We start from the raw sequence: 10834 nt of genomic DNA, 5'->3' as shown, positions 1-10834 counted from the left end.
GCTGCAATCCAAAAATAGCCGGGTGTTGTGGCAAGCACCTGTAGTCCCAGCTACGTGGGAGGTAGAGGCAGGAGAATCACTTGAGCCCAGGAGTTGGAGGTTGCTGTGAGCTGTGATGCCGCAGTACTCTACCTAGGGTGACAGCTTGAGACTCTGTCTCAAAAAAAAGAGAAGAAAAACTTCACTGTGACTCAGCCCAGAGGGAAGATTCTCAATTCCATCTGAGTTGCTGCTCACTTACAAGGCCCTTTCCCTGGCAGCTCACGAGATTCCCTCACCCCTCATAGCCCTCAGGTAGCCAAGAGAAGAAAAAGGGTTCCAGTAATTTCCTAGGAAGAAAAGTCCAGCAAGGAGTCAGTGGTGGGGCACACACCTGGAGGGGTGCACAGGCTGCTCACACCAGCATTGCATCCTCAGAGGCGCTGCATGAACCCCAGCGCCTAAGACTGGACACGCACCAGGGTCCTCGGTGGGTGGCGTGGAGCAAGGAGGACAGAATGACTGACTGACAGGTTACTTTTGTCTTCATTCAAATCAGATGACTTTTTTGAGTAAGGCTCAAAAAAGAGAGAGAGGCTGTGGGCTCAGCCTCTGGGGAGTCAAGGCAGGACTCACTGTCATGGCTGCAGCACACAAGCCCCCACTGCAGTGCTGGGCTGTGGAAGTACCTGGTCTTCCAGCACTGTGACCCACACGGGTAACCCCAGCACTCTCGGATGCCGAGGCAGGTGGAGCCCTTGAGCTCAGGAGTTCAAGACCAGCCTAAGCAAGAATGAGACTTGTCTCTGCTAAAAATAGAAAAACTAGCCATAATTGTTTCTGGTACCTATAGTCCCAGCTGCTCAGAAGGCTGAGGATCACTTGAGCCCAGGAGTTTGAGGTTGCTGTGAGCTATGACGCCATGGCACTCTACCCCGGACACAGGGCAAGACTCTGTCTCAAAAAAGAAACAAAACTACATGGTATGAAGAGCTTGCCCCGGGGAGGGGAAGGCACTGGGAAGGCCCTGAGTCACGGTGGAGGGAAGACAAGGAAAGGAGCTGGAAAAGGACAGGCCTGGGACTGAGGCTCAGAGAGTGACAAGTCAGCCCACAGCAAGGTGAGGACAGGGCATTGTGCCCGCAGAGAGCAGCACGCGCAGAGCCGTAGAGAGGGAGGAGCATGGCCAAGCAGGTCCCATGGCTGAGCCTTAGGGGCGCGTGGGGAGGGTCTGCACAGGGAGAGGGGACCCTCGGCCTTGCGAGGGTGTCGCCTTTTATCCCAAAGCTGTTGAAGGAATTTCTGTAGCAGAGCCACCCTCTGAGGTGCGCGTGTTAGAAACAGGCCTCCCAGAGCAGTGAGGGAGGTGCAGCGAAGGCAGGAGGGGCCGGGCATCCTGGATGTGGAGACAGTGGAGAGGGGCAGGATGTTTCTGTGACACGGAGGCAGGAGGCAGAGGAGTGTCTGCGAGACCACTAAGCATTGGAACCAAGAGGCTGTAACTAACAGAACATAGGTAGTTCCAGCAGAGGAATTGAGGACGTGCCCCGGGCTCTGGCTGGGACATCTGGACAAACCAAGGTGTCATCTGCAGCCCAGGGTGTACAGGAGGAGGAATAGATTGGAGGGACAAAGGGAGCCTTGAGTTTATGGGGCCTGCGGAACTTTCCAGTAGGGGTCCCTGCAGTGCACCTGTTATTGCCTGGCCCGGGGGGCAGCCCTGCCTCCCGTCCTTGCCTGCGCAGTCTCAACACAGTGTGGATCTGCACTGAAGTTCATCTGGGGGCTCCATCCCCAATGTGGGGCTCCATGTCTCTCGGGAGTGGCCATGCGGGGCTCACACGGGGTCATCTGTCTCTTCCTGCTCTGCTGCTCACCATCACAGGTCAGCACTGACAGGGTGTGCCCGGCACGTGGGGCCTATGTTAGTGCAGAAACAGATCATTGAAACCCATGTGAAACCCATAATCGTATATGGGCTTGATAAAGGTGGGAAAGAAATCCTGGCTGACCTTGATGGACAGCAGGTACAGCAGAGGGCTGTGACCGGGAAATGTGTCCATTTTGCCTTTTCTATGGAGTCTGTCTTAGATGAAACTTAGGGAAACTTTTTCTCTCTAGAGCAAAAGAGATAGATTTTCTACTCTGAAACAACTGGTTTGGGGTTTTGAGTTGTTTCTGAAATGTAGATCCTTGAACCTCTGCCTGTCTCAGAATGAGACTAGAACAATTGAGAGGCAAGATCTTTTAAGAAAAAGGAACCTGTTAGAAACCTTTGGAAGAGGCTCGGAGCCTATAGCTCAAGCGGCTAATGCGCCAGCCACATACACCAGAGCTGGTGGGTTTGAATCCAGCCCGGGCCTGCCAAACAACAATGACAACTACAACCAAAAAGTAGCCGGGCGTTGTAGCAGGCACCTGTGGTCCCAGCTACTTGGGAGGATGAGGCAAGAGAATTGCTTAAAACCCAGGAGTGTGATGCCATGACACCCTACCCAGGGTGATAGCTTAAGGCTCTGTCTCAAAAAAAAAAAAAAAAAAGAGAAAGAAGAGAAACCTTTGGAAGAAAGGTTTGTGAATACAGCCCTGAGGTTCATGAAGGTCCGGGTGACAAGCAGGAGTGATGCGGCCCTGGAGTGGCCGGGACACCCAGTGTGGCTGTGATTGGAGCCAGTCTTTATTTTCGGAATGTTGGCTTTCAAGCTGTCTGCTTTAATTCTTTTAACTTAATGGCCAGGATTTAATAAATTTGCTTTATTTTTTGTATTCCCATATATCAAAGCATGACCTAAGCAGGTGGGCCCTCCTGGGCCGGGAATTGTGCTGACTCTTCCCAGAGAGGCTGAGAGCCCTGAGGTCTTTGAAAAGAAAACTCCCCAGGATTCCCCCAAATTCTCAAGGTTGTGAGACTCTCAGCCTCCATTCCTCATTCAAGGCACATCTTCCACTGAGGTGCCTCAAGGACAGTCCCGCACACGAGGGCAGCTTGTGATCTGGACTCCACCGCTACCTGCACATGGCCAGGGAGCCCTCTGCCTCTCACCCCGGAAGTGGGCATCCTCCACACTTGGCCTCTCTTGCCTCCCAGGACCACGTGTGCCCCCCGTGAGCCTGGAGCCCCCAGGTGGCCTCTGCGGACAGTCCTTAGGGTCAGGGAGCACGGTCAGGAGAAACAGAGACCAGGCTCCTTCTTTCTTTTGCTCAGAGGCTGGGACAGAATAGAGCTGCTTATACCACTCTGGCCGGAAGTAAAGATGGGCTTCTGTAATCTTGAACTTCTCTTCATTTTTGAGAGGAACGTTCTCCTCATGTCAGGCCTAAGGAGCTGGCCCCTTCTCGTGCCTGTATTGTTCCTCAGACCCCAGGGACACTGTCACACCGTGGAGGGGAGCTTCTGAGAGGCGCCTGGCTCTCCAGCACTCAGGAGTTGACCTTCCACCCGAGGTTCCACATCCCCCGATGTGAGCCCTTCATGGGACCTAGGCCGGCCGTGTTTCTCTCTCCCAGGGATGCCGTCCTCCCTGCCCTTCACGGGGCTTCCTCCTACCATCTCTCGGGGGCTCCTTGCTGTGATGGGTGCAGTGTGGCCTGTTGGCTGACGTGTGCTGGCAGCATTTCACAGCAGGCCTTGGAGAAACGCAGCCCAAGTTCTCCTGGGAGCCCGGCCTCTTGTGCGAGCTGTTACACACTCAGAGCTGTTACGCACTCAGAGCTCACTCTAGAAGGGAAATAGAAAGCAGCAGAATTTGGAGCTGGATTCCATTACTGGAGACCAGCATTTAAACACAGAACATACAGAAGTGCTACTATGAGAAATGGCCATGAAAAAGATGACCCAGTGTGGACTGACCGGCTCTGGAAGGAGCCGGAGGAGGAGAGTGTGCCACGGGCCCACTGCCATGCGTGTAGGGAGTGGTGCTTTCTCCCCAAAACCTCCTGCCCAGGCTTTTTCCCCTACACCTCCCTAAAATCCCACTGCTCCCGGGCCTCCACTAGGGCCCCCTGGTCTCATTCATGCTCTCTGTCTGAATGACCCCATCTGCTTCTGAGCTAAAGCAGCCACTGTGAGGTGCTGACAGGAGGCCTGTCTACCAAGGTCTTGGACAGTTGACTTTTCCCCCTGTATGAGCCAAAGGCAGCAGCATCGCCTGTTCTCACACACAGGTCATTGTCTCTCCCTTGTCACCCCAGACCTGCTGTTCTCTGTGTTTCCTGTGCCTTCTCCTACGTCAGTGGAGCCTCTCCAGCTCCCTCCTGCCCCTGCTCTCCCAGGACCGTCGCTTTGCTCCTGTCCCTCCCCTCTGCCACGCCTGCCACGCCATCTTCAAGGTCGTCTTGAGTTCATGTCCCCATCCTCTAGTCCAGCCTTTACACTGGAAGCCACCATCTTTCCATCACGCTGCCCAGATCTCAGCAGCTTGTCACCACCTGCAAGGTGACGTCTATGTTCCTCGCTTCCCCTCGCACGCCTCGGACATCTGACCCCCGCCCCTTTGGCCCACCTCATCTCCAGCCATTCCCCACCATCGCCCCGGCACCTGCTCTGTGTTCAGTTCCCAAACCAGCTGCCCAGTCCGTCCACATTGCTGCTCTTCTGAAGCTGCCCTCACAGGAGTGGAGAGCGCAGCCTTCTAGGTTTTTAAGAATAGCCTCTCGACTGAATCCAAATTACACAGAACAAACCCTGCTCTGTGCAGCAGAGGAAGCTGCCACTCTTGCCTCCTTTGGTGCTTAAAAAAGAACAATGTTAAAATCAGAAGGCCACAGGTCCCCAGCCCCACACGGGGAGCAAATCAAAACACTCCCTGTTCTGTACGCCCCGAGAACTGTGGCTGTGCTTAGCCCTATCCCACTGCTGTCATGATTTCTGTGGGTGAGTCAGCCATTCTGTCTGGATTAAAAGTTCCCTGGTGGCAGGGATGTGCCTTCACAGTGCCTGGCCCCCATCGTTCATATGTTGAACAAGCAAATACCCGGATTCCATACTCGACAAGGAAGTCGGCCAAGCGTATAGCAAAAGCATCTCTATCTTTCTCACACTGCACGAGAGAGGGGCTTGCTAATTTGAGACCCTTGTTATCACGTCATCAGAAACAGCACAGGTGAGACGTGAGATGAGACAACCGTACCCCCGAGACGTGTGATGCCTCAGTCACACATCACTCCTGTGGAAAACCACTCTGCTCTGTGTACCCCCCAGACATGTGATGCCTCAGTCACACATCACTCCTCTGGAAAACCACTCTGCTTCTCCCCTGCTTGTGTAATCTGTGTCTTCCAGCCATAGCTACAGCTTCAGAGAAGGAAAAAAGAAAATCTAAGATGGAGCTTAGTGTGGCGTCCAGCACTGTGGCGTCAGGGCCCGGGGCAGGACCTGAGCACTCAGTTAAGTTCACCCCTGGCCAGCACCTGCAGAATCCACCTGCAATCATTGCTGTTCCCAGCTTGGGGGGAATGAAGGGGTCGAGGATTGTGGGTCTCTGATGTGCTTCCCTTTCAGCGGAGCTTTGTTTTAATCCCTACAAGGTAAAGTGGCTTGCCACCGAACAAGGGGTGAAAGGTTAGCAGCATTTTCTGGGGACTGGGACTTCCTCTTTCCTGATCATCAGGCCTCCTTGCAGAATGAAGAGCTCTTTGGGCACCTGGCACTGAGCTGAGCACTGAGGTTCCACTCTCAGAATAGCATTGACATGTCCCTGTCCCAGAGGGCAGGGGTCCAGGAGTGCCTCTGGGACTGGTCTCAGGAAGGCCCAGCTCACCGTGTCCTGGAGCTGCGTGGGAGCCTTCCCCAGGGAACTCACTCCCTGTGGACCCACATTTTTACTTAATGAGTGAGGCAGGTTCTTCCCCTCTTCCCATAGAAAAATTCTAGTTGTGAAAATGGTTTTTAGAAAAGGAGAGAGGCTCAGTGCCCATATCTCAGTGGTTAGGGCGCCAGCTACATGCACCAGGGCTGGTGGGTTCAAACCCATCCCTGGCCTGCTAAACAACAGTGACAACAACAACAACAAATGGCTGGTCGTTGCGGTGGGCACCTGTAGTCCCAGCTACTTGGGACGCTGAGGCAAGAGAATCGCTTAAGCCCAAGAGTTTGAGGTTGCTGTTAACTGTGATGCCACAGCACTCTACCGAGAGCAACATAGTGAGAGTCTATCTCAAAAAAAAAGAAAGAAAGAAAAAAAAGAAAAGAAAAGGCAAGATCTTGGACTGACCCGAGACTTGCCCCTCGCACCTCCTGACCCTGTGTTGGAACCTTGGCTTCTGCACAGTCGACAGCGCAGGTCGGGAGTGTGGGCCTCTGTCTGCCACGTTCTCAGTGGATTTGCAGGATTGGGCTGCAGGGGAGAGAGCTCGGGCTGTGAGAGGGCTCCTTTCTCTGCTGTGATGAATCGTGCCCACGTGTGGCGCTGGGTTACCCCAGGCCCTCTGAATCATGATCGTTGGGTTTTCTGAGCAGCAACCTGGGACTTTCTAAGATGTAAACGGCAAACATGAAACCTGGTGACGGGAGTGGTGACATCACTGCTGCTCCTTCTGCAGCTGCACTCACGCTGTCTCAGCAGGGGTGACAGGCTGGGAGCGAAATCTGGGAGAATAGCTCTGGGATGTCGTAGGAGGGAAAGCGCCAGGCTCCTGAGCTGGCGTGTCCCGGACTCTGGTGGAGGAGGATGCCCGGTGTGTTGGGAACCTAGTCCGTCTGATTAGCAGGGACTCTGGCTTGTCACAGTGGGATGACAACTTCCAAGACATCATGACATGAGTTCTAGCCTGAGATAACTGGGTCTGTTCTCAGAAGGCCAGCTGGGTGTCCAGCTGTAATTCTCCAGAAATGCCCATTCACATTGCTGCAGATTGAGCAGATTGACACTCACCTGTGTCTAAGTTCAGGCGATCATCCTACACCCACCAGGAGGCAGGGCCTGACTTCAGAACAGGCCAGGCCTCTTTCATCCATCCCAGCTTTCTGCTCTAAACGGTGAACCTTTGGAAGGTGCCGCCTTATTTTGGAATGTGTTTGTCAGTTCCTGGCGTATAGAAACTAACATGGTTAGCGATGGGTAATGCTTTAGAAACACAAGTAACGTTCACCCAGTGCCTTCGTGTTTCAAAGTACTTTGCACTCTGTCTTAGCCCTGCCACGAGTAGGCTACCTTTAGTCCTTATTTTATAAGAATTGGCAAAGTAGGAGACACCTGAGAGCCAGGACACCTGCACTCCGGTTCCCGTCGCCCCACCCACTTGCTCTGAGATCCGGCCTTCATCTCTTAGTTTTGCCATCTTTGTACGAGCAAGGGTGGCGGGAAGATGATGCTGGAAGCTTTTCAAAGGTCCTGGTAATTCAAAAACTCTGATTTGAAAACGGTGGCATGTGCTTCACTCGGCTGTACTCGGTGAGGTGGTTGATTCTCCTGTGGATTTCCAATGCCATCTGCATTTTCTTAACTCTTGAATCCCAGACTTGGGGGTCACTGGAGACGCGCTCTGGCATTCCCACTGTCCTGTGTGCCCTGTGTGCCTTTCAAGCCTTGACATTCAAGGAAAGAGTCTCAGATGCACCCAGATATATTCTGTGGCTCAGAGAAATGGTCAGATGACAGAGCCTATGAGGGAGCTGGGGGGATGTGGTGCCCGTGTCTCCCTGGGGTATGGGGAGGTTGTTGCCTCACAGCAAGAGGCCAGGCTGGAGGTTAAGTGACTCCACCATGGTGGGGTATGGCTGTCACCTGGTTTCCATCATTGTGGGACTGGCTGAAACATGTGGGAATCTGCTCTGAGGGTACAAAGAGAGTAACTCAACAACTCGGCCTCCTGAGGTGCAGTGTTAAATCCTGCCAGACCCACAGCGAGAATAGGCCGTCCAGGAAGGCTGTCGTTCCTGGCCACTTTTTTTTTTTCCCATTTTGATCATAAACTCATTTAAGAATCTCATGGAAGCCGTAAGTGCCCTTCTGCTCAGACTACTGCACGTAGAGTCACAAGCTAGGATGGACCTCGGGGGGCTAGTCTGTGCCCCAAAGCCTGTGGGCCCCAAGTTAGCAGCCCCTGATCTAAGCAGAAGAGCCCAGGCCAGCAGGAACGTCCCGGGGCAGCCCCAGACTCCTATGTCTCAGCTGAAATTGAGTAACTATGACATAAAGTGTATTTCTCTCTTTCTCCTCTGACCATCACCTTCTCTTCCTTTCTGCACTCCTCCATCTCTGGTCATCTCTCTTTGTCCCCTCTCATTTCTCTTCCCATCTCTCGCGCACCTTGCACTCCAGATGTTCCGGCCTGGTTAAAAAGTCTCCGCCTGCACAAGTACGCTGCGCTTTTCTCCCAGATGACCTACGAGGAGATGATGGCCCTCACCGAGTGCCAGCTGGAGGCTCAGGTATGTGCTCAGGATGACCACTGGCTGAGAGGGTACCCCGGAGGGCCTGGGGCAGGTCGTGGACAGCCTTGTTGGACCCACACGGCAGCATGCCTTGTCCTGGGGACTGCCAGGTGCCAGCCAGCATTCCACGGTGAGGCTGGGGTCTTGCCTTTTGGGGTCCAATAGGAGACAGAAGACAATCAGATAACCTCAGGGTAATGAGGAGGAGATAGCACAGTACGAAAAGGCATGAACTACATGTGCCCTAAAAGTTCCCAGGACTAGGGAGAAATCTGTGGAGTCGCCCAGGAGTGACGTTTGACCGTGGCCCTAAGAATCTGTGACCTTGCTTTGGCTTCTCTCACATTCTCCTTCTGCCACCCAGAGCTTGTTTTGGGGAGGGGCAGATCTATTATCTATTGTCCAGTCTGGTGACAAATCAGCTAACTTCTAACCGGACTGGTGAGTGCGGGCACCAGGCCGCGCCTTGGACCTGCCTGACACTGTTAAAAAATTGCATTCAGGCTGGTTTTAGTTGAGACTGGAATAAATTATACAAAATACTTTTTCTTCTGACCACCTTGCCTAACGTGGACCAGCCATTGATGACATTCCCCAGGTGTCAGATTTCATTTCCTTTCTCTGTACCATAAAAGGATAAAGATGTTCCTTCCTTCCAAGGCATCTTTGCCCAGAGTGAATGGCAAAAGCCAGTCTGCAGAACCCTGGAAACTAAGCATGTTTCCTACCATGCTGAGCTCTAGTAAATCCGGCCAACGTCTTTGTTTGCCTTGTTTAAAATGCTATTTGGAAGTCTCAAATTGGCCTCAGTTTCCTTCGAGCAATGACTTAAAAGCATTGGTGGTCTGAACACACTAATAACATTTTCCCTGCGGAAAGAGGAGACTGTAGCACTCGGGCACAGTGGGTCTGAGCCCTGCCCCCCATGGTTATTCGTACCTTCGGTTGACCTCCACGGGCCTGGCCACATCCCAGCGCTGAGACACCAGACGAAGCCCAAAGTCACTGCACAGTCTCCGAGGATGAAAGGCACGAACTTCTCCCACCACTTCGTGGATCTTGACGGCTCCTTCAGATCCCAAGGATGGCTGAGAACTATTTCTAAGAGCATTTTTGTGTGTGGGTCAGAGTTGAGGAAAAAAAATCTAAGTCATCAGTTGTTCAACTTGAGAAAAAAACAAGAAATAAATGATGTGGGGGCAGAGCCAGAGGCCAGGATGACTTTCAGAGTCATTTAATTCACTGGGCTCAAAGAAAGCAGGATATACCCCCAGGGTTCCGTCTTAGTGGCTCTGTTCTCTTGTTGTTTGAGTCATGAGTTTTTAAAGTAAGGGAGATGTTGCTGGCATTCCTGTGTTTTCCTTCCTTTGGGGGGATTCTATGGAATAGTTGCAAGTACTCACCAAATGTTTGTATTAAAGACCTTATTTGAGAAAAGACTATCTGTTAGGAAATTTGCCATGTCCATATCAACAGGTGTTCAACTAAACCCGTGGGCTCCCCATTGCCACCAGTTATGAAGATAAAATCCATAGCTCTTACTGTGAATTCCAATCAGACACCTGAAATTCTGACCACGACTGACTTGTGGATTCATGTTCTATTGTAGTTTTCCTTAGAGAAACAACAGAGAGGCTGCAACTAACAAAAGTTCCCTAGGTTTTTATGACACTGCCGTGGACTTCTCCACCACCTGTAGCCACGGGTCTCCTCAAGACGGGTGAAGATGCAGAAAGGTGTGGGCAGGCTGCGAGGGACCTCCAGGAGCCTGCAGAAGAGGAGGGACATTAGTTAGACTTAAAAATTCTTTTAAGACTATTAAGAAATTCCATGCTGGTGGGATCCTGGTGGGATCCTGTCTCTGTAAGGTACAGAAAGAGACAGATACAAATAAGGGGCACCGACAAAAGATGGGCCTGATGTGTGGCCAGATGGCCTTGGAAGGTACCACGAGCGGAGATCTGTGACGGACGTCAGAGGGAGAGCTGAGGGGGACCAGGCTGTGACTGTGGAGGGACAGACGTGGCAGCACAGCACTAAATAGCTCTGAGTCTCTAAGTAGATGCTTAAAAAACGTGTTTTTAAACATGTTTTTAATAAAATGCATTCAATTACAGAATGTTACCAAAGGCGCAAGGCACAAAATCGTCATCAGCATTCAGAAGCTCAAAGAGAGACAGAATCTCCTGAAGTCTTTGGAAAGGGTAAGTTCTGACCAGGCTAGGGAACATTTCCACCTGGGTTGTGGGAAAACGAGCCAAGGAAAATCTTCATTTGGAAATCAACAGACTTTGAGAGCACGTCTGTCACAGGCTTCATCACCAGATGCAGAGAGGCAGAGCTCCGGGAAGCGGGAGTCAGGGCTAGAGCTGCTTCCTGGGCACCATGCTGCCGGGTCCAGCCCATCCTGACTCAGGGGTGCTGTGAGGGGTGCCCTTTGACCTTGTCCCACGTCCAGCCCATCCTGACTCGGGGGTGCGG

The 10834-nt window shown here is 52.4% G+C and overlaps 1 protein-coding gene across 2 annotated transcripts in view; it reads left to right on the top strand.

Annotated features, from left to right (window-relative positions):
* SAMD4A (sterile alpha motif domain containing 4A) overlaps positions 1–10834 on the top strand; it is an 85775-nt gene that overhangs the window by 33967 nt on the left and 40974 nt on the right. For both annotated transcript variants that reach the window (XM_023514478.1, XM_023514477.1), the window contains 2 exons: positions 8241–8350; positions 10471–10557. In XM_023514478.1, coding sequence (XP_023370246.1) covers positions 8241–8350; positions 10471–10557 — 197 coding nt within the window. The remainder of the gene's footprint in view (positions 1–8240; positions 8351–10470; positions 10558–10834) is intronic.

This window comes from Otolemur garnettii, unplaced genomic scaffold, assembly GCF_000181295.1.
Source record: "Otolemur garnettii isolate 467f Iridium unplaced genomic scaffold, OtoGar3 scaffold00054, whole genome shotgun sequence".
In the NCBI taxonomy this organism is placed as follows: Eukaryota; Metazoa; Chordata; class Mammalia; order Primates; family Galagidae; genus Otolemur; species Otolemur garnettii.
Note: the sequence above shows the minus strand (reverse complement) of the source record. Positions and strands in the feature narration are given on the sequence as shown.